This window comes from Salmo salar, chromosome 18 (assembly GCF_965601325.2).
Source record: "Salmo salar chromosome 18, fSalSal1, whole genome shotgun sequence".
Taxonomy (NCBI): domain Eukaryota; kingdom Metazoa; phylum Chordata; class Actinopteri; order Salmoniformes; family Salmonidae; genus Salmo; species Salmo salar.
In genome coordinates, this window is record NC_138308.1 from 8344691 (window position 1) to 8369487 (window position 24797).

General features: G+C 39.7%; 2 protein-coding genes across 2 annotated transcripts in view; both read right to left on the reverse strand.

The window, feature by feature from the left end:
* ret (ret proto-oncogene receptor tyrosine kinase) overlaps positions 1 to 8300 on the reverse strand; it is a 30511-nt gene extending 22211 nt beyond the window's left edge. Inside the window, exon 1 of the mRNA XM_014154262.3 lies at positions 7978 to 8300. Coding sequence (XP_014009737.3) covers positions 7978 to 8041 — 64 coding nt within the window. The 5' untranslated portion in view covers positions 8042 to 8300. The remainder of the gene's footprint in view (positions 1 to 7977) is intronic.
* A 5126-nt stretch (positions 8301 to 13426) lies between these two features.
* Positions 13427 to 24797, reverse strand: part of si:dkey-192p21.6 (heparan-alpha-glucosaminide N-acetyltransferase) — a 38482-nt gene continuing 27111 nt past the window's right edge. Inside the window, exons 16-18 of the mRNA XM_014154261.3 lie at positions 18005 to 18075; positions 16335 to 16447; positions 13427 to 16059 (exon numbers count right to left, since the gene is read on the reverse strand). Of these exons, the coding sequence (XP_014009736.1) occupies positions 15878 to 16059; positions 16335 to 16447; positions 18005 to 18075 (366 nt within the window). The 3' untranslated portion in view covers positions 13427 to 15877. The remainder of the gene's footprint in view (positions 16060 to 16334; positions 16448 to 18004; positions 18076 to 24797) is intronic.

Below are 24797 nucleotides of genomic sequence, written 5' to 3' on the forward strand. Positions count from 1 at the left end.
AACTTTTTGAGGATCTGAGGGCCCATTCTAAATCTTTTCCGCTTCCTAAGGGGGAAGCGGCATTGGTGTGCCCTCTTCACGACTGTGTTGGTGTGTTTGGACCATGACGGGTCCTTAGGGATGTGGACACCGAGGAACTTGAAACTCTCAACCTGTTCCACTACAACCCTGTCGATGTGAATTGGGGCGTGCTCGCACCTCCGTTTCCTGTAGTCCACAATCAAATCAAATCAAATTTTATTTGTCACATACACGTGATTAGCAGATGTTATTGCGGGTGTAGCGAAATGCTTGTGTTTCTAGCTCCAACAGTGCAGTAATATCTAACAAGTAATATCTAACAATACACACAATCTAAGGTAAAGGAATGGAATTAAGAATATATAAATATTTGGACAAGCAATGTCAGGACGGCATAGACTAAGATACAGTAGAATAGAATAGAATACAGTATATACATATGAGATGAGTAATGCAAAATATGTAAACATTATTATAGTGACTAGTGTTCCAATTATTGAAGTGGCCAGTGATTTAAAGTCTATGTATATAGGGCAGCAGCCTTTAATGTGTTAGTGATGGCTATTTAACAGTCTGATGGCCTTGAGATAGAAGCTGTTTTTCAGTCTCTCGGTCCCAGCTTTGATGCACCTGTACTGACCTCGCCTTCTGGACGATAGCGGGGTGAACAGGCAGTGGCTCGGATGGTTGTTGTCCTTGATGATCTTTTTGGCCTTCCTGTGACATCGGGTGCTGTAGGTGTCCCGGAGGATTATCTCCTTTGTCTTGCTGACGTTAAGGGAGAAGTTGTTGCCCTGGCACCACACTGCCAGGTCTCTGACCTCCTCCCTATAGGCCGTGTCATCTTCATTGGTGATCAGGCCTACCACTGTAGTGTCGTCTGCAAACTTAATGATGGTGTTGGAGTCATGTGCTGCCACGCCGTCGCGGATGAACAGGGAGTACAGGAGGAGACTAAGCACGCACCCCTGAGGGTGTTGAGGGTCAGCGTGGCGGATGTGTTGTTGCCTACCCTCACCACCTGTGGGGGCGGCCCGTCAGGAAGTCCAGGATCCAGTTGCAGAGGGAGGTGTTCAGTTACAAGGTCCTTAGCTTAGTGATGAGCTTGGATCATTCATCAAAAAGCACTAACAAGCTTCATCTCTCTATCTAGCAACATACTAGTGATAAGGATTGGCCAACCTCAAACGGATGTTTTTGGTTCCATGAATGTTTGGCATTTGAGTTACCGCGTCGTGGATTGAGACGCAATGTGTTGTTTCCACGGGGCTAATTTAATTCATGAACATTCATCATGCTATTGTGTTGCGGGACTGCTTTCTGTGGCCTCTTTATGTGACAGCGTTGCAATTGAATTGAACATTTTGTTAGTCAGAGTAAGGGGATGTTTTTCTTTTCAACAATTTTCTTTGCTTGACGCACATAGATGAACCACAGGTAGACTAATGTAGTAACATAATAATCAATTACCCTCATAACATAATCCAATTAGCCTCAGAGATTACAAGAACCGAATGCAATGTCCCATGTTAATCAGTCAACAATAAATCTATTATAACATCCCCTTAGGGGTTAGCTAACCTAGCTTCGACTACAAATTCAGTTGAAGAATTCCTCTGGGAATGACTGGGACATTAGAAAGTGAACAGAGGACAGGTCATGCAGCAGCAGATCTATTTTCATGTCTTCCTCATCATCAGGCCACTTATATGAAATCCCAGTTTGAAACATATATTGTTATGTTATTATACTGTTATTATTTGACATGTTGTTATATGTTAAAGTAACCTGTAGGTTACTGAGTTTTTCATAGCCAATTTGCCTCTGCTTGTGCTTGCTCTTTGCGGTCTCGACCGGGTTACTGCATAAGCACGTTGTGACAACAGCTGATGTAAAATAGGGCTTTAGAAATACATTTCAGTGATAGATTATCTGTATTGTAGCCAACGCATAGGCATTGTCTGTGTTCAACACCATAAGCAATAACTGCTCTGCCTCCGACCTGGCATTTTCTCTTCATTTACCACTTCTCAAGTTTCATGCTTGCTTGGTCACAGCAACAGCACTTCCTGGTCACTGATTTTGACAACTAGGCTATAAAATACCTGTTAATATGTTATATTATGGGGTGTGTTCTATTTGAAAAGACTTGCCTTGCATGTTCAATCAAATTGGCATGCTATCCATGTCATCTACGTGATCATAATGCCCCTATACATAAAGAGAGGGTCCCTAAATTCATCCAACAAATAGAAAATCTTATTAGTCCAAAGGGTAAAAATGCCACTGCCAAAGCAATCCCAACACTGAGCCATTTCTACATCTATCGCTGCTACCCTGCCTTGTCAAAGAGAAAGCGAGAAAGAGGCTTAAAAAGAGCTCAGCTTAGTCTTTTGTATTCTTCGTTGTTGTAAATGATCGGTCAAACACAGCATGCATCACCGACCACTGGAACATTATTTGTCAAGACCCCATGTGAAAAAAAAGAGCACTAAATGCCCCGAGGACACAATTTCAATCAATGTCTCCTTGTCCTTCCACCAAAGCAAATTAGAATGTGCCCGTGCAATGGGTTGGAAATGTGACCCTTGACTGACTGAAGGATCAGGGACAGTGCCAGAGCAGGGAAAGGTTGTTGTAGCATCCATGCAGTAGAGGACCCTAGCAATAGACATACATACTGTAGACATTGGGCTTGGTCTCTCATGCTGTATATGGCAATAAACCAATTAAGTACAATACAATGAGTACCTCAGTCTTTGAGAGAGAAGCACATTTATATAATTCTGGTGTTTTTGAGTATACGATTTTGTGACTAGGTTTACCTATAACAGTACACGTACATAATATGAACACAGTAAATATGATATGATCACATCTAAATACACTGGTAAAACTGGAGTCCATATAAAAATAATGTATGTTTCAAAACAACTCCTATAGCTAAGCAAAACATGTCGCTAGAACATCAAATGTAGGTAATATATCTCTAAATTGTGGGTTACTACAATATGCTGATACTCTGAAGACAGTGTATGAACTCCTCCAAATGCAACCTACTAACTATGGGAAAAGTCCTCATTGACCCAAGAGTAGAGCACAGCTGAGCTTTTATCTCAAAAACATTGCTGTAACATTGAAGTAACATTTGTTGATGTGGGGAACTGACATTCAACATTTTGGCTTGGTTTTGCTCCTATAGTGCACGTTCTATAGTGTACATTTTCACCACAGAAAAATTCCCATAAACCAAGCTATGACTGGAATAAAAAGAAAGAAATGGGGTAGCACTCTAACAAATACGTTTTTGTGTCATGTTTTTTTTTTCTTCCAATTATACTAAAAGAAAACGCACTGACAGCAAGAGTAGAAAATGTAGATTTAGAATGTATCCATAAGCAACCCAAGACACAAGCTTAACTAAATCATATAATGTAATAAAGGGGCTAAATCAAATAGTGTCATGTATCAAATTAGATTTATTGGTCTGGTCCTTCTCAAAAGCAATGGATGCTGATGAAAATGATTGTGCTAATGCAAGGAGGAGAACCAGGTAAACCGTCCGCTAACAGAACTTCCTGTGGGAGGTGTAGGGAGCCAATCACTAGGGATTACCACTTGGGATAGCGTTTCAAGGGTTCGAGGTCATCCCAGGGCTCCAAATAGGGTAATAAGGACAAAACAGCAGATCTACAGATCAATGTTTTTATACCTAAAACATCCATGCCTCTTTACTTATGGGATGCACCATGTTCCTACTTCCTACAGGTGACTGATTGATGTTTTGTCAGTGGTAACCTTTTCCCCCGAAAAGGGTCAACTGAGATGCCTCACCTCACCTGAACCTCGAACAATGACCGTGCAACCCTTTGGTCATAACAGTAGGCTACACACTCAGCTCCCTGATGGTGATTTCACACATTTGTTTCCACCAGACAATTGTTGTCAAATTCTGGAAAGGATTGGGGAAATTCTCCAGATCACTTTACATTTATTGGATTTCATGAAAGATGAAGGCCTAACGTCCTAACATTTTGCTCATCTTAGTAACCTGAACTTTTGAAACATGTTAAATTATATATATTTAATACACAAAGATTCTGGATATATAATATTTCCCAAAGTGTAGGAGCGGTTTGTTCAGGAAATACAGTACATTAACAGCTCTTCAGAGATAGATGGGAGGGGTTGAGGGTAGCTGAAGGACGGGACTAAAAACAAACAAAAGATAACTAATGTAAAATATACTGTGTCCGTAAAATATATATAGTATGTATAAGCTGGAAGTATAAGCCTAAGTGTTGTTGTCCATTGATGTACTCTCATTAGGTGAGGGGTGGTATGGTTAGGGGAAGATAATAAAAGGAACATTAATAAAAATAAAAAAAAATTTAAACACATTAATAGGCTAAGTGTACACAGGTAGCTAAGTGTACATGAGAGAGAAGACAGTGATCCTAGCAAAAATGTAGTCAGTCGATCTGAATCATATATTACATGACCACAAATGTGACAGAGCTGGACTACGTGATAAATCAAAAAGTGTTGATCTTTAGGCCACCTGTGTATTCACCGCTTTCATGACGTGTATGGAAATATACACAGATATCAGATTTTGGAGAGTTTGAATAGAGATACAATTTTAGCCTTCATAAAACCATGTTACGTTATGCTAAAAATAATACTGATTTCCAGCAGGCATTTTGCATGCGCTTCTCGATCTGTACACCTCCTGTGCATGTATGTGCACAAACTCTCCAACCAGCCACCATTTCAAAACACTGATGGCCATTACAGGAGCATTTAGTGCCAATTTCCTTTGTTTTATTACCCCAGCAGGAACCATGTATTTAGAACAAAAATATAAACGAAGCACTTAAAGTGTTGGTCCCATATTTAATGAGCTGAAATAAAAGATCCCAGAATTTTTCCATACACACAAAAAGCTTATTTCTCTCAAATTACGTGCATACATTTGTTTACATCCCTGTTAGTGAACATTTCTCCTTTGCCAAGATAATCCATCCACCTGACAGGTGTGGCTAATAAGTTGAATAAGCAGCATGATCATTACACAGGTGCACTTTGTGCTGGGGAAAATAAAAGGCCACTCTAAAATGTGCAGTTTTGTCACACAACACAATTTCCCAAGTTTTGAGGGAGCATACAATTGGCATGCTGTTGCCAAAGAACTCAATGTTTATTTATCTACCATAAGCCGCCTCCAATGTCATTTTAGAGAATTTGGCAGTATGTCCAACTGGCCTCACAACCGTGTAACCACACGAGCCCAGGACCTCCACATCCGGCTTCTTCACCTGCGGGATCTTCAGAGGCCACCCACACGGACAGCTGATGAAACTGAGGAGTATTTCTGTCTTTAATGAAGCCCTTTTGAGGGGAAAAACTCATTCCGAAGTGGTTGGGCCTATGCCCTCCCATCCCACCCATGGCTGCGCCCCTGCCCAGTCATGTGAAATCCATAGATTAGGGCCTAATTAATTTATTTTAATTGACTGATTACCTTATATGAACTGTAACTCAGTAAAATAATTCAAATTGTTGCATGTTATATTTATATTTTTGTTCAGTATACCAGTTAATGATAACTTGGGGCAGCCATATTGTCCAAGGTATCATTACAATAATTAGAACATGACTGTTAAATGTTCAAATATCCAACTCTACAAAGGCTCTTGATTTAAAGCAGAATCCCTGTATAGATAAGTTATATAAATAGATTCATTTTCAATGAAAAGCTATTGTAATTGCTGTGGCTTTAATGTGGTTGAAGTTTGCTTTATTGTCATTTAATCTGAAATAGTTAGTGTCTGCATTTGGCAAATTACTTTTCACCTGTATGAAATGCCATCCAACTTACAGGTTGGATATCATTAGTAGGCCCACTTCACTAAATGATGAATGATTAGGTGACAAATAATTACTGTCCAACTCAATCAAAAGACATTGTTTTCCCATCAAAACACATGTTGTAGTTCCATCTGTTTTCCAAGTAACAGTCATGTCCTCTTATGGATGGCCCTCATCTAACCTTATTGTTGTCACCATCAGTGGCCAATCCTATCCATTGACCTACTATCATAAAAAAAAAAGTTATTTACTGCCCTGTCTTTAGTTATGCGTTATAGGACACATTTGCAACTAGAACGGTGGGTTGGTTCAGTTGTTTAACTGCCTGTATTTTCTCATCAGAAAACAAACATGCAGTGTTTGCCCAGAGACTGGTGCACCTGCCGCACACCTGCCCTCAGACCGTCACCGGGCGCGTGGCTTTTGTTCCGACAAACGGGCAGGTGTAGAATCCCTCCAATGCTCACGTCTAGCCTGCCCGACGCTGTATTCAACACCTATGCAATTAGGACTAGGGCCTGCAAAATAACGTACAATTGACTCTCGAAATCTAGTTTAGGCCTACTCAATTTGATAAACAACACATCATTTCCTAAGAAACGTGGGGACATTGGTTCAAAACAGGGTAGTGTATAGGGCCATTTCTGTTTCAATCTGCACATTTTTACGACACTGTAATAGCCATATAGGCCACTTATCGTTGCTCCAGCTCCTCAAAATCATTTGGGTGTGATTTATTGCGAGTTTAGTTTAAAGATATCCCCTGCGGACTGAAGACAATATAAAAGCAGTGGTAAATTCTGTAGAACATTACTAAATGCCGAATGCTGCCACCGAGAAAAATAACCAAAGAACATTTACACAACTATGACAATTGAAGTATTTAATGAATCATTTTGACCAACTCTCCCATGGGTGATTACGTAACACATTCATTCCATACTCTCAAAAGTGAATGAAATAGGTCTAGCTATATAGGCTGATGGTTTTTTTCCTCCCTCAATGCAAAGTAGCCTTACTGTAATTACACTTTTAAAGAGAAATGCTAAACTGACTTTAATATGAACATTTTATGATAAATATATGAGTTATTCTATCAATACTTATACACAATGGTCTATATTTGAACAACCTTTCTGCTTTAGAGCTCTGGCCACACACTGCGATTTACAAACTCTTGAGCCATGAGTTAGACTATAAATATAGTCTGGTTGGGGGGAGAGTGTTAGTACAGTTGGGCAGTGGGATTGTGAATGGGATTATAATATTATGGTATATAGCTGTATGCATTTTACTCACGGAGGCCATGTGCCATGCCATGCATATCACGATCTGAAAGGACAATGTATTTATACTCTATGCCAGCAGCATGTCTGTTGTCTTATAACATGTTACTGTTATAAATACTCTCTGAATCCCATTCAAATCCCCAAACTCTCCAAACGAATCAAATGGCATATGCGTTTTAGTCCATTTTAGACTATAAATATGCTATTGAATTTGCCGTGAATGTTAAGTCATAGGACTTCACGTCTTAGTAATGTGTTAGGAACTAACGTACTGTATTTGCTTGCATAAGAAGCAAGATATTTGGAATTGAGATTTGACATTTTGTGAACATTTAGTCTAATTGACATTAGTCACATAAATCTCTGTATATCATCTTGACTATGAACTCAACAAGATGCTCTGAGAATTGATGCTGACGAGAGGACAAACAATGATTGGCTACACCCCAACTGGAACATGTTTGTTTAAGTCACTATAACTAAGCTAAGTTAAAACATTCAGCTTCAAACAAGCTTTACGCACGTTTACGCACGGCCATTCATAAATCACACAGCGACAATAACGTTTCGTTTGACTACATATATTTCCATCTGATTTTATATGAAATTAAATAAAGTCCGCCTATTCTGTAAAGTGAAACTCATTTGAATAATAACAAAGGTAAACTACATGCTTGCTACATGCAAACTAGGCTACGTTGTTTATTCAGATAAAGCACGCTTATTTAGATAGATTTAAACTTCATTCCCAGAAAACCATGAGGTGCGATAGAGGCTAATTGAGGATGACCCTTACCTTCACACAACAGCAGGAGGACCAAAACGATGTTTCCCAGAGAGAAACCACACGTTTGCCCCATAATCGCCAATCATAAGTGAAAGTTGCAGGATGAATAATCAAAAATCACGCGTAGAGAACACTGGTATAAAAGAACGGTAGAGAACCTATGGATAAAAACGTAAGCAAGAGTAATGTATTAGTTTTCCCGCACACAGCTCCTCCGGGCAAACAATGAAGTACATTGACGGAGTGCCTGTCCCATTGGGCTGGTCTCTGCAGCTTTTGCTGCTTGACCGTCTGTAGCGAGCAGTGCAGGGGGAGGTTTAAATCAAGCTAATATTCAGCGATGTATTTTCCAGTCCAGCCGGAGCAGCACACTGTACGCGATAGCATCTCCCCACACAAAAAAAAATCATATATCACAGAATGTCAAATCATTAACACCCCCCCACTCATTTTCCTATTAGTGCTAATGAAAAACATCTCAAAAGTGCTGTGCTTTTACTTCTCACCTCATGCCTCCTATTTGTGAAGTTTATTTTCAAATATGCTTATGTCATATGTCTAGGATTATTGGACATGATTAGACCTTACTTTTAGGTGACTTAATGGTAGAATACAGGTCTTGATAGGTCTATGGCCAAGACTAACCGGTGCCCCCGCACATTGACTCTGTACCGGTACCCCCTGTATATAGCCTCACTATTGTTATTTTACTGCTGCTCTTTAAATTGTAGTTATTTTTTTCTTTCTATTTTTCTCAAAACTGCCTTGTTGGTTAAGGGCTTGTAAGTAAGCGTTTCACTGTAAGGTCTACCACACCTGTTGTATTCGGCGCATGTGACAAATACATTTTGATTTGATTTGAGAACCGAGCTGATCACAGGCCCCTAAAAGACCTTGAAACTCAGACTGCATATCTCAAACCATCTGTTTGTCAGTGGTATGATAGATTGATAACAAGTCAGCTCTGTGAGTGTGCACACTTACTGAACTTCTGCCAATGCGTGGGTGGCAAGGTTAAGCTAGATGCCGTACCAGGGCAACTAGTCCTCCATTGATGTATCCATTCCACTGGGGGCTCTGATACAGAACACTCACATTGTTTCAAGGATATTTCATATCAGGTATGTTATGCCATGTATAACTTGTGAAGAGGTGACAGATCATCACGACTGCCTCATTTGATGATGAGGATCTTTATTTACATTATAGTCCTTTAGCAGACGCTCTTAACCAGAACAAATTACAGAAGTGAGTGCATACATTGTCATACTTTTCTTTGGTACTGGTACCCAGTGGGAATCGAACCCCTAACATAAACTAGGCTAATATACAAAGTTAAACGGAAAACTGGCTGGCTGCTGTTAACAAGTGTCCAAGCCTGTGAGTGGGAGCTGTGCTCTGTCTAAGCTGTGCTCTGTGTAGCTCAGACCCTGGCCAAGGCTTATAATGAGAGCCGGCCCTTGTTACCCTCAGTCTGGGGAGTGTTTTCTGATGTTGAAGACTTTGTGTCTCGTCTGGGATTACTCTCAGGCTGGCTGATTGTCTTGGTTTCTGTGGAGTGATGGATTACTCTGCCCCCCAGGGCATCCTACCAGCCAATCACACAACAATCACTTCAATCATAAAACCTAGCGGTCAAACAAGGAAATGCTTCCAATTGTTTTTTTCCACCATTCATTTCCCAATAGGGGATTTTAGAAACACTTCAAATAAGGGCTGTGTTTTGTGTAGGCTTACCCTGGCGTGACGTTTTGATAACTGTGTGAATCTCTCTAGGACAGGGTGACTTTTATCAATATATTTGCCTGTATTTCACCCCCCAAAAACAAATGCTAATTAGCTGCTAATGTGGCCATCATAAAGAAATACAAATGCCATGATGGACGAGACTGCTAAATCGAGGCAAAGGTAAGAATCTCTGGATTAAGTATCTAATGTTAGGTAAATTTAGTAACGAATAATTTGGCAACATTTCTTTAAATTGACAATTCTGTGAACTATCTTGTGCAAGTTTTAAATTGTCACAATACCTGTTGGCAAAAGTGTCAGCTAGAGATGATGTGCAGGCGCTTGCAGGGATTTGCAGTCTTGCATGATGTCTACTTTGAAGCTTATTAGCATTTTAGAATCTGAGAGTAAATAGAGCCGAATTATATTGATAAAAGTCACCTTGTCCGAGAGAGATTTATATGGTTATCAAAACGTCACGCCACTGTAAGCCTACACAAAACACAGCCCTTATTTTAAGTGTTTATAAAATTCCCAATGGGAAACATTTATGGTGGAATAACGATTGGAACCATTTCCCTGTTTGACCGCTAGGTTTTATGGGTATTATGACACCTCCACTGTGGGGCTATATGTATGTGCAGCCAAACACCAGAGAGAGAGAAAGGCACAGAGGCAAATGCACAGAGAGAGAAACACACATGCCTGCATGCCTGTCTGCACGCACACACACACTAGCAGAAGTGATTTCAGCAGGATTTTCAAAAAGGCACTGCAACATGTTCAATATCACAGTCATTTAAATCACATCATTTGTGTATTGTTAGACACATTATGCGATGTGGTCCTAGATAATTGTGGTTGTGCAAGTGCTTTCAAATGGAAGGAGACACTAACATGTGGTCCCCTTGACAGTGCATGCATCCAGCAATGCCCTGGGGCTCAGTATAATGTTGAAAATACATATTGTGGTGAGCCAGCTAATACCTTAGAATAGGGACCATATACAAGCTAGCACCATATATCAGACCAGCCTCAATAGCCTGGTATTACACTGAGTGTACAAAACATTCTTTCCATGACATAGACTAACCAGGTGAATCCATGTGAAGGCTATGATCCCTTACTGATGTCACTTGTTAAATCCACTTCAATCAGTGTAGATGAAAGGGGAGGAGACAGGTTAAAGAAGGATTTTTAAGCCTTGAGACAATTGAGTATGTGTGCTATTCAGAGGCAAGACGGAAGATTGGTAGTACGTACCAGGCACACCGGTTTGTGTCAAGAACTGCAATGCTGCTGGGGTTTTCACTCATCAGTTTCCCGTGCATATCAAGAATGGTACACCATCCAAAGGACATCCAGCCAACTTGACACAACTGTGGGAATCATTGGATTCGACATGGGCCAGCATCCCTGTGGAACGCTTTCGACACTTTGTAGAGTCCATGCTCCGGCGAATTGAGGATTTTCTGAGGGCAAACGGGGGAATGCAACTCAATATTAGGAAGGTGTTCTTAATGTTTTGTACACTCAGTGTATATTAATTGGCTACACATTATATGAATGGCTAATAACTCATTAATGAAACATTAACATGACTTTAGAACTATAATTACTAGAAAAGGTAATATTACTGTACCAGGGGACTATGTGATAAAGATTATGAAGGCCTAATGGTAGCCTGACGGGTAGGGGTTTTGGACAAGGAACCAAAAGGTTGCTGGATTGAATCCCTGAGCTGACAATGTAAAAATATGTTGTTCTGCCCTTGAGCAAGACAGTTAACCCTCTGTTCCCTGGGCGCCCATGGATGTCGATTAAGGCAGCCCTCCGCACCTCTCTGATTCACAGGAGTTGGGTTAAATGAGGTAGACACATTTCAGTTGAATGCATTCTATTGTGTAAATGTCTAGGTATCCTGCTTTACCTAATAAAAAAAAGTGAATGTAGCTCATTTCCTATAGAACGTATTGCTAAAGATATCGTATGTCAGAATATAAGTATCCTGAGATATACAGTACCAGTCAAAAGTTTGGACACACCTAATCATTCAAGGGTTTTTTGTTATTTTTAATATTTTCTACATTGTAGAATATAAGTGAAGCCATCAAACCTATGAAATAACACATATGGAATCATGTAGTAACCAAAAAAAGTGTTAAATCAAAATATATTTTATATTTGAGACTCTTCAAAGTAGCCACCTTTTGCCTTGATGACAGCTTTGCACACTCTTGGCATTCTCTCAACCAGCTCCACCTGGAATGCTTTTCCAACAGTCTTGAAGGAGTTCCCACATATGCTGAGCACTTGTTGTCTGCTTTTCCTTCACTCTGCAGTCCAACTCATCCCAAAGCATCTCAATTGGGTTGAGGTCAGGTGATTGTGGATGCCAGGTCATCTGATGCAGCACTCCATCACTCTCCTTCTTGGTTAAATAGCCCTTACACAGCCTGGAGGTGTGTTGTGTTATTGGGAGTCCCAAAGGGCAGCGCACTGTTGGCCGGGGTAGGCCGTCATCGTAAATAAGAATTTGTTCTTAACTGATTTGCCTAGTTAAATAAAGGTTAAATAATTTAAAAGAATGAAGGCCTGATTCACGCAGTCTCCTCTGAACTGTTGATGTTGAGATGTGTCTGTTACTCTGAGAGCTCTGAGCTCTCAGGTAACTCTAATGAACTTATCCTCTGCAGCACAGGTAACTCTGGGTCTTCCTTTCCTGTGGCAGTCCTCATGAGAGGCGTTTTTTGCGACGTTTTTGAAATGTTCCAGATTGACTGACCTTCATGTCTTAAAGTAATGATGGACTGTCATTTCTCTTTGCTTATTTGAGCTGTACTTTTAACAAATAGGGCTATCTTCTGTACACTCCCCCCCACCTTGTCACAACACAACTGATTTGCTCAAGCGCATTAAGAAGGAAAGAAATTCCACAAATTAACTCTTAACAAGGCATTCCTGTTCATTGAAACACATCCCAGATGACTACCTCATGGTTGAGAGAATGCCAACAGTGTGCAAAGCTGTCATCAAGGCTGTGGCTACTTTGAAGAATCTCACATATAAAATATATTTTGATTTGTTTAACACTTTTTTGGTTACTACATGATTCCATATGTGTTATTTCATAGTTATGGTGTTTTGTCTATTATTCTGCAATGTAGAAAATAGTACAAATAAAGAAAAAACGTGAAATGAGTAGGTGTGTCCAAACCTTTGACTGGTACTGCATGGTCAATGTGAATTTATATTGTGAGAAGAAAATGCATCAGCGATCTCATGGCATGTGGAACCACAACATTATCAGAGGTTTTACTTTCTGGAGAGTTAGTATGCAGGTTGACATCTATTTTCATGAATCTTGCCCTGGAGGCAGCTCTGCAGTATAGTCACTTGCTGGCACAGCCACAAAGTCATAAATCAAAAGCCAATCGTAGCCACACTGCAAACCCTAATCCCTAATCTTAAATGGAGACCAAAATGCTAATTTTTGTTTTCATGAAATTTATGACAGCGGAAATCGCTAAATTCTGCCTCCAGGGCAAGATTCATGACAATAAACGTCAACCTACAGTTAGCATGGCATCAGGTTAGATTCAAAGAAAGGCATGTGCCTTTGGAGATTGTGACATTTTTACAAATCTACTTTGAAATACTGTACTTTTATATTGTTGTGATTTTCATCCATCCATCCATCCATTCATTCATTAATTCACTGACTCACTAATTAATGTATTTATTTATTTGTTGATTATTGTGTGGGGAATGCATATTGATTCTCCTTTTTTATGTTGTAATGTTAAGCATTTCTACAACTACACACTAGGCAGTGTATTTTGCGAGGCAATTACAGTCTTGTGCTTTGTTCAAGAAGGCAAGATGCTCCTCTTGTGATATGAACTAACAACCAATTACCAAAACAACTACACCATATTACACCAAATCATACCTGCTATTAAAAGGATTACACAACTACCCACAGATGGAAAATACTGCATTACTTCATTACAAGAAGATTAAATGAAGTTTTGTAGACCATACACACTCAGTACTACAACCAATTTAATTTACTGCAGTGGGCTAAATCAGGGTCGCAGAATGTTTCTTGGTAGTCTTAAACAAATCTACTTTGAAACAAAAGTATACACCTCATACATATGGTTATGGGCTTTAAAAAATATGTACCACATCAGATATAAAGATGAAATGCATTACATTTTGAGTTTGCATCCCAATATTACATTTTATATACATCACAGAAGACTGAAATATAATTTCTAATTCTATAATTCTGTAAAAAATGATAACATTCCACCTGTGAGGCCACTAGATGGCGATTTGGCCACTAAAGGGCTACCAGACAGAATGAAAATGAACAGCTATTCAACATGCAAATTATGAAATGATGTTTATTAAACCATTTTACTAGTTTTTCATGTTCATTTATAAAACCGTACATAGTGAAATAATATTTTTAGAGTGCAATTACCCAGAGCTGACTCAGAGCAGTCCTCTCAGGAATGAAGTTAAATCTTAACATCCCTTTGGTATCTCAGCAATGCAGAGATGGAACATGGCAATCCCACAAGACAACGTCAATCAATTAATCCAATTCTATTTAGCTAACCGACCCTTACAATACAGGTATAGCTGAGTGCTTGGAACAATGTCGGCCTAGTTCTTAACTAAGCGTTTTCTTGCTCGTGCAAGGCCAACTGATATAACTCCACAACCAAGAACTTTCCAGAATGTTTTTGAAATACGAATAGATTAAAAAATATATATATGTTGAAATGATCGTTTTCTCTCTGGGACATTTTCGGCAGCTTTAATATCAGTGGGCGAATTGAGTGGTGTTATTTCCCTGATTTTGTATTAGTATGAGTGCAAGAGGTGATGTTCATATTAATGACACTCCTTAGTGAGCTGTCCATCTTGACCCACATTAAACTGTCACTCGGAGAGCAGATGGTACACACACTCTCTGCCTAAGAGAGGTGGAGTGGCCATGGCAACAGACTCATAATGGCTAACCTGGTGTAGGGGAATCGCTGGCTCTAATTTGTTGAGTACCACCTCAGTCTATTCAGTGCACAACAGAACTGATATCAAGTAAAACATCCTGGGGTGTTACAGTTCCCCTTTCTAGTAATTGAGCTGTAAAATAGACCAGATTCCATACTCTTAGAAGTAAAGGTGCCTGGAAGAACCTTTTGGGTTCCAACACCGGCAGAACCATTCCAGTTCAAAAAGGTTCCTTGAGGAACCCCTCTGAAAATGGTCTTCAATGAACCCCTGTGTAAAGGTTCAAAACGGAACCTTTTTGTGATGGGAGGGGTTCGATTATGAACCTTTTTAATAATATATTGTAGAGGTGCCAGTCTATCAGATTGGAGGTGTGGCTTTCAGATAGTTATTTTTGGCCACCCGTTAGTGTAAATGTAATTCCTGTTCACCATGTTAAGTTTGTACACTGCAAATTTAACATTTCCTTGACTATTTATGCATATAATATTAACAATATTAACACTGCTGATTACATATAGTAACAGAGTGTTAACTATTCAAATTCTGGGATTTGCATAGGCTCTTGAGGAACTCATACATCTTTGTTAGCTTCATTGAAGCTACACAACTGTCAGTGTTTAACCCTGACGTGACGACAATACAACAGAACAAATAAACAGGAATGACAATTACTCTAACAGGTGGCCAGAAAAGTATCTATCTTAAAGCCATGCCCCTACTAAGCCACGCCTCCACTCCAGGGTTCCTCCAGGAACCCATTGCTACATTGAACCATTAAAGGTTCCTCCAAGAACCCCTCAACTAACCGAAGGTGCAAATATGAACCATTGATGAGCAATGGCTCCTTGAGGAGCTATATGGGTTCTTTGAGGGTCTCCAGGGTTCCTCAAGTTACTACTAATTCTAAGAGTGTAGTGTGGTTAGGTCTACCACATACAACATACCACTGTACAGATTTGAATTAATTACACAGATAACAGAATTATCCACTTATACACTTTCACATCAAAACAAACTGTATTTAAAGTGCATTTAAAATCACAACACACTTTACAGTAAAACAATAAAATCGAGCATTTGCAATCATTCCCACAACAATGGCTCAGAATGAAAGCAAACACTGAATGAAAGGAGTTGGATTGTGGCGCTATTAGATTTTGAGAAAGAACTTCTTCCTGTATAGCAGGTAAGCGATGAGGACCCAGAGAGAGGTGGCCCACAGGTTCTGGAACAGCTTCTCCCAGTGGCTGTCCACAAAGCGCATCTCCCAGCTGAAGGGAAAGTAGGACCCCAGGAGAGAGTGGCCCACGTACACAAAGATGGAATTCATCCCTGCAGACCACCACAGAGACAGGAAGTCAAGGTATCCAAAAACAAAGACATGGTTATCAAAAGTGCTTGCATGAATCAGGGAGCCTTTCAGCAACTTATTCCCATTAGGAAAGTTGTCATTCATTTCCAGCGCGAAAAACTGGTTGAAATGACATCATTATGTTGACATAATTTCAACCGGTTTTGACTGGTTTTGCCCGCTGGATTGTAACACATTGCCTTGTACCATAATGTCTTAGCAATGTACCCCTGTGCCATTTTCCTTGTGTACTTACCTGGGTAAATGAAGGGTTGGCCGCCCCACCAGCCTTTAATGTCCATGATGAAATACATGACTCCCAGCAGGAGGAAAGAGAAACAGCCCATACAGGTGATATACGACAGAGACCTACAGTATATGAACGCACAACACATATACACTTTATTGTACAAGCTATACAGTTGTAAAAGTTGCACCTGTATCTATCTACTGTATGTTGCATAGTGCACAAATATATTGTCATTGTAATTATTGTCTTCTCTTGAAATAAAATGCAGCTCTGTTATGCATACACTGTTCTGTATTTTATACCTGTATGAGGAGTGCACTATGTGTACACTTTCCCATGGGGAAGCTTGGCACTTGTGATTAAAAGTTTGGATGACCAGTACAAAGCGTGAACAACAAAGTAGCCATATAAATACATAATAGATTTTGCTGCTGATGCTAAGCTACAGTACAGTACAGTATGGTAGGCTAGTATGATGCATTAGCGTCAGTTAGTGGATCCTTGGCTCGTGACCCACGGAGCCATGCCGGCAAGTCATGTCTGTTCCAAAGTGCAAGAATGTTTTGATGTAATATCCTCTAATGTAAAATGGCCACCTCCCAGATCCTTGCAGCGGCAGGCATCTTTTATCTCATCTGAAGGAGGGCCAAAAAAGACTCTAAGGCTGGTAGTTAATTTCTTTCATTCCGGCAAGGACTCTTACTCAACAGCTCAAAAACCAGAGCATGATCCCGTGTGGCTCAGTTGGTAGAGCATGGTGTTTGCAACGCCAGGGTTGTGGGTTCGTTTCCCACGGGGGACCAGTACGGGGGGGGAAAAAATGTATGAAATATATGAAATGTATGCATTCACTACTGTAAGTCGCTCTGGATAAGAGCGTCTGCTAAATGACTAAAATGTAAAATGTATGATGGACTGCCTATAAAACCAGGGCAGGTTATAATGGCTAAGGATGAGCATGGCTATAGAGAAGAAGCTCATGTGGGAGAATCATGGGAGATTCTGCTTACATATCATAGATGAAACGGTACTCTGTCTGACATGACATTAAACTAATTCATATTACACGCAGGGTGAGCGTGGAAGAAATACGTCAGCTACAACATATATGACTGTAATCATACTATATTTCATGCAAAATCATTACCGCGATTGAAATGTTCATCAAGTATTTGCGCATCCGATGGGAAAGTCTAGACATTGAATTAATCTCCTTTTTATACTCTGTGAGAATAGCCCTGTGTGTGTGAATTTCCCATGGTAATATTGTCCCCTGAACTCCATATCGTCCCTCTACACTTTTAGAAAGGGAGGGGCTATCTAGAACCATAAAGGGTTCATCGGCTATCCTTGCAGGAAAACCTTTTGTGTTTCCAGGTAGAACCTTTTACAGAGAGCTGGCTAGGGGACCGTTTTCCTGCCACGATGGTGGGCAGGGAGGGAGTATAAAACAGCCTGTTTTCCTCCTGGCTGTAAAGAAGAGTGATCTTGCCGGAGGATGTATCGCCCGGCTTGCCTCACACTCTCTGACAGCCGGAGTGATTATTTACAGCCGTATCTGTCGTTAGAGGTAAGTAAATGCGTGTTTTAGCAGGCCATGATTTGTGCCTGCTGGAAACTCGTCCTTTCTTTTGTGAGGAAAAGTGACTGGATTTAGAGGGTCAGGATTCACTTACCAAAGGTTTTTATTGACAGGTATAAATCCTTCGTCTCGCGTGCACTTAGAAAGGATGGCTGCTGAGATTCCCTGAGGGTGGAAATGAAACAGATTTCAAATCGATGCAGGCGATTAAAGCAAGCAGTATTGGGTCTGCTAAAACGTGGGCCAACAGAGTCAAGCGAGTCAGTCAGACTAACTGATTCTCTGAGCCTCAGATCAACGAGGTTCCTCACGAAAGAACTGCAAACCAACCGCTTCAAATCCACCTCTACCATAGTTGGATCTCTCCCAGCTCGTAGTGAAAATATCAATAAACACCTTTATTGCATCATATATATATTTACCTATATGAATAATTAAGCTTTATTTCAATTTTTTGTTGTGCTTGTGCATTCCTTTAAGAAACCCTGTAGATCCGAAACCTAAACATGCTTGTTAGGTGGATATCCATCATTTGTATAGATGACAGAATCGATGGTGTGGAAATAGCCTGGCTGTGGCTAGATTGAGTCTCCAGGCTATGCAGGCAGGCAGAATGTGGGCTGGTATGTGGGGCAATCGCTCAATTTCAATCTCTCACTCCCCAGCCCTGATCGTCTAGCTTGAATTAACTCTGGCTGCTGTTTATTGGGATGAGGAAGCACAGCCGCCCCGGAATATCAAGCCACCCTCAGTCAGACAGAGAACTCATGCCACAACAACACTATCGAAACATCTTGTCCCTCCTAGCGGTGAACTGTCTGTCTGTAGCTGAATCTGTGTATCAGAAAGAACAGGCGAAGTTCTCGCTCAAAAAAGAAAAGCACAGGAGTTTATTTCACTTTAAGGTTAAAACGTAACGTTTCGCCCGCCAACTGTGTTATCTGTGTATAATACTGTCCCTGGTCTGCCTGAAGTGGATTCTGTGTAGAAAACTGCCTCTGGTCTGTGAGTATCTGTTGTTGGCTGGCTGTATCAATTATCTCCTTACCAGGAAGGGCTAACTACCAATGTCAAGAGCATATTTCTGATACAAGAGGCTGCTGAAGTACAGCTTCAAACCTCTCCCAGAAGGTCACATCTTATCAGACAAGTCAATAATAAGAGCTGGTCAATCAGTCTGACTCTTTTCACCATCCATGTGGGGAAACACACGTAACACTGTGCCATGTGACTAAGTAAAATGGGCTAGAATTCCAATAAAAGTGAATCATCAACCCAAAACCAAAATGCAATGACTTTTTATTTAATTTTTAATTGACTATCCAAAACATATAATAAACTTGCAGTGAAACCGCTCAACAACTACACCATACTAGTCACCCAACAGACTTCCATTCAGAGTGACACACAGAAGCATCCAGGGTCAATGCCCTGCTGAAGGGCATGTTGACAGATCTCCCACCAGGCCAAAAAACGTCAACCCGAACCCTCCAAGGTCCCCCCCACAGTTCCCCAATAGCTGTCCCTCAACCATTCAAGACCCCTCCCACAGTCCCCCCCCAAGAATAAAAATAAAAAATACTATTAATTCCATTCCCCACCCCCAAGAACCCCCAACAACCAAGAGAATGAACTAAAGAGAAAAAATAAAAAGACAGAAGAAAACAACAATGCAAAAACCATCATTCTATCTCCCGCACAGGAAGTCCGCTCCAACTTGTCTCCAATTCCACATCCCAACCCTCAGCTTACCTCAGCCCATCTCACCTATCTCTGCTGGCCACCCTCTTTGGATTTCTATGCAACAAATATCTTTCAACTATGCTGTGATATTTAACGTACAATTTCAATCTATCTAATCGAATAGAATGCACAGATTACAAGTTGAAGATAAATACTTTTACTAAGAGTATTAGTATATTAGTAATTGACTGACCTGGTCTCTCCAGATCTCTTAACAGTACTATTTCTTGGGTCAATTTTAGATCAATGTTATGCATTTTCAGCTATTCCTGAACCTGAGACCAGAAACGGGTTACCTTAGGGAAATACCAAAATAAATGGTCTGTTGATTCTGTATCCTCACAGCAAAATCTGCAGAGCTTCGATGATTTTATGCCCCAAATATTCAACATTTTGTTGGTGGCAAGAATTCTAAGAAGTCTTGAATCTTTCGTTGTTTTATATATCAACACATACACCCTGTACCATGGAATCAGGACATCAAAAATCTCTTCCCAACTATTTTGCAATCTGTATGGCACAGTTGTCAACATCCTGGTCCTCAAATGAAACTAGTATATTTTCCTATTTATGCTATTTTTATTCCTCCGTCAGTTTTGATCCTTTATATTGGGCAGACAGACCAGTTCCCTACCTCCTCCAGCAGCCACCTGCCTTCTCCATTTTTGGGGTAATGCTTTAATCAATTGGTTGCACTCTTGGATTGAGCAGACCTTCCCGTACAATTCTGATAACTCAACCATTCCAATTTACAATATCATTTAAGAACAAATACCCTTTTCAAACATCTTTCCCATAAATACAGGTATTTTATTAACCAGTACATTTGAGTTCAGCCATAATATTTGTTGTAATATTTGTTCTTGTCACGGTAGTCGTTGGTAAAGGAGGACCAAAACGCAGCAGGAATGTGGATGCTCATCTTGTGTATTTATTTATAAACTAAGTGAACACCAAAACAGTCTTGAAAGGCTCACTCAGCAAAACAAGAAACAATCTCCCACAAATGACAAACAAACACACCCTAATATATGGGACTCTCAATCAAAGGCAAATAGACAACACCTGCCTTCAATTGAGAGTCCCAACCCCAATTAACCAAACATAGAAACAGACTCACTAGACTAAACATAGAATTACATGAATATCAAACAGTGCCCAAAAACCCCGGAATACTTAAATCAAATGCCCTTCTAGAAAAACACCACCTCGAACCACATAAAACAAATACCATCTGCCACGTCCTGACCAAACTACAATGACAATTAACCCTTATACTGGCCAGGACGTGACAGTTCTATCTTTTCAGGGGGATGAAATTGAAATTGTAGCCAGCTCTGCAATGCTTGTTTGAAAAAGAGAGATACTTTTTAATTAATTGAAAATGAGACATGGCAATCTGCACAAAGGCAAAAAGGCCATTTTTAAACAATGGATGAGCTTTTCTTAGTAATCTACTTGAGAACCATTTAGGGTTCAAATAAAACTTTTGAATAAGTGAAGCTTTTAGAGAGAGGTTTAGTGCTTTTATATTTAATAATCTCAACCCACCCAATTCATATTCATTATATAGATATGCACGCTTTATTTTGTCTGGTTTAGCGTCCGAGATAAAGCGAAATATTTATTTTACAAGTTTTCTATTGAAATTCATTGTGGAGAGCTTATATATTTTGTGATATGAATACCAAGTATGTCTACTTCACCATCAGTCCATTTTATAGGTAAACTGCAGGGTAATGTAAAAGTAGTATTTTTTAAAGATCCAATATGTAATATTGTACACTTATCATAATTAGGTTTTAGTCCACAGAGTACAGAAAAGTTATTTAGATCTTCAATGAGACGTTGCAGTGATCTAGCTTGCGGACTTAATATAAAACTTAAGTCATTGGCATACATGGACACCTTTGTTTTTAAGCCTTGGATTTCTAATCCTATAATGTTGTTATTGGACCTGATTTTAATAGCTAGCATTTCGATGGCCATAATGAATAGATATGGTGACAGCAGACACCCTTGTTTAACTCCTATTGACAATTCAAAACTCTCTGAGACGTAGCCGTTATTTACTATTTTACACCTGGGATTGCTATACATTATTTTTTACCCATTTTATAAGAGAATCGCTGAAATTCAGGCATTTATAAATAAAATACAGTATTACTTCATCAAATGCCTTTTCAAAATCTGCTATTAATACCAGGCCTGGCTTTTTAGATGTTTCATGATGTTCTATTATTTCTAGTAGTTGTTGTATATTATCTCCAATGTATTGTCCATGTAAAAAACCTGTCTGATCAGGATGAACAATACCTGGTAAAACCTTTTTAATTCTGAGTGCTATGCATTTCGGTAGTATTTTTGCATCACAACATTGAAGTGTAAAGGGCCTCCAGTTTTTTTTAGAGAGACTGGGTCTATATTTGTCATCTGGGTCTTGTTTTAATAATAGAGAAATCAGACCTTCCTGTTGAGTACCTGACAGACTACCATTTCTATAGGAGTAGTTAAAACAATCTAACAATGGAGCTTTTAGTATTTAAAAAAGGCTTGATATACCTCTACCGGTGTGCCATCAAGCCCAGGGGTTTTTCCAGACAGAAAATATTTAATTGCCTCAAAAAGTTCTTCCTCTTTAATTTGGCCTTCGCACTGATCTTTCTGTACGTTTGTTAATTTTAAATGTTTTATATTATTTGGAAAGAATTCCTTACCGCAATGACTTAGTTTGTAGCATGTTTGCATCTCAGAGATACTCAGAGAAAAAGGCAGAAAAGACACCTCTACAGAACAAGCGTTACACCCTCAGCTTCTTTGACATGAGGAAACAGATCGATGCTGTGCTTCCAACTGCCATTGGCAGTGTCTTATTTGAATCACTATTTCTGCAAACAGCTTTTGAAGACAACATATTATATATCTGCCTATTCTATAGGACACCTCCAAGATAACAATAACATACAGTACAGAGTATTGTAATATTGTCATGGCTGCTAGTGCTAACTGGTAAATTGTACGACAGAAATATCAAAATAGAGCAAACATTGGCTGGTAATGTTTTTACATGAAGGTGGCTTACTTTATCACCCTGCACCTCTGGGAAGTACAAAATGGATCTAATTTATTTTGGCTCCCCCAAGCTACTCGCCCTATAATAACAGTCAATAAGATTCAACCCAAGAAACATAATGGACAGATTTGTCATAGGAGTTGAAGGTAACATTTAAATGCCTCTGATGGGGCCTCTGATGATGTTGAACTGCTTCACAGAACACACAAATACATTCTGTCACGCTTGTGTGTAGGAACGGACCAAGGCGCAGCGTGAGTATCGTTCCACATCTTTATTTTGAATGTGAAACTTTGCAAGAAAAACAATAAACTATAAACAAAACACAAACTGTGACGACAGAGGTGAAACATGCACTAACTCAAAAATAATCTCCCACAAACACAGGTGGGAAAAACAACTACTTAAATATGACCCCCAATTAGAGACAACGATGACCAGCTGCCTCTAATTGGGGATCATCCAAAAACCCCAACATAGAAAAACAGAAACTAGAACCAAACAACATAGAACTAAATAAACTAGATAAACCCCGCCAGTCACACCCTGACCTACTCTACCATAGGAAATAAGAGCTCTCTATGGTCAGGACGTGACACTTTCCCCTTTTTATAGGGTGGTGCATCTGAATCCTATTATACAATCTGCTTTAAAAAGGTATGATTGTACCTGAAATTGGGGTCTGTTTTGTTCTAGATAATTATCTAAATAATTGCTTCATGTCAACATAATCTATTATATCAAATATAATTATCTACATCAAAGGATAATTAATTTATGATATCATGGAAAATCAAACCTATGCAAATTTGAATATTTATAATAAGACTTAGTAAAACTCTAAAACAAGGCAAATAGCCTCCTCCATTTTACAGTGTTTATAGCGGCCTCAAGATATTCCCATCCTGAGTCTGTTTGGTTCCTTGTTTTTCCTTGCCTTATTGAGACTTCAAAGGGTTTCTGATCCACCTAAGACCTCTCCATCACCACCCCTGGTCACCGGGTCCTGGAACTCAAGATCCCTTCCCTTCCACCATAACATGGAACCTCTAACTACAGCCAATGCCACGTAACTCTGCATCATGCATTGTCCCCCATTCTTGACATAATTAACATAGTCCATATGATTAGGCTAAACGTGAAATCACTACATGGGATTTGTCTATCTCGTTTGAGTGGAGGGTAAAACAGATGAAAAGAGTGGTCTACATTTCACATAACACTTACCGTTTCCCCATGGGATAAAGTCCCCCCCAAATGAAATAGTGGCCAGCTTGTATCCCTTCCTGTTGTGAGACCACCCACACAAAGCACTATCCCACCAAAACAGTAACATTACCCGTCAATGTATGTAAGAATCACAATTATTTCATAATGACTCATCTTTACATCAATACCAGCAGTGTACTTCACTTCTGGTCCTGGAGGACCAAAGTGTATAGACGTTTGTTCCAGCTCAACACTCAAACAATGGATTCAGATTATCTTGGGTTTGATGATCGGTAGATTTTTCTAATCAGATGTTAGCTAACAATATTATGGTTAGACTGGGACAAAAGTCTACACACTACAGTTGTTGAGTACCAGTTGTGAGGAATACTGGTTTATACTGTAGCATAAAACCAGGTTCTGCTAATGTAAATGTAATCTTAGGGTAGGGTACAACCATACACTTCAGCAGAGCATAGTAAACGGAGAGGAGAACATGAGCTCTTTGCCATGATGTCGGAGCTTAATGTAACTAATATGCAGGATTCGTAAATTCTAAATTCACACGAGAGACACACGAGCAATGAGAGACAGAGACTATCCTCCGGGACAGAAGATACTTATGTCTGCCCGGAAATAGACAGCCATACATGGTTGTAACATACACAGAGATCGCATACCTACTACAGACAGACTGCTAATGAGCTGTTACGACTAACTAGTGACTTAAAAAGTTAAAACGCCAAATGGCTTACATTTCTTTATAGTGCCACATCGTCATGTGGTTTCCCTTATAAACTAAGATATAACCACCAATAGACTGCGCAGGGGGGAGGCATTTGTTTTAGTCTTGCTTGGTCTT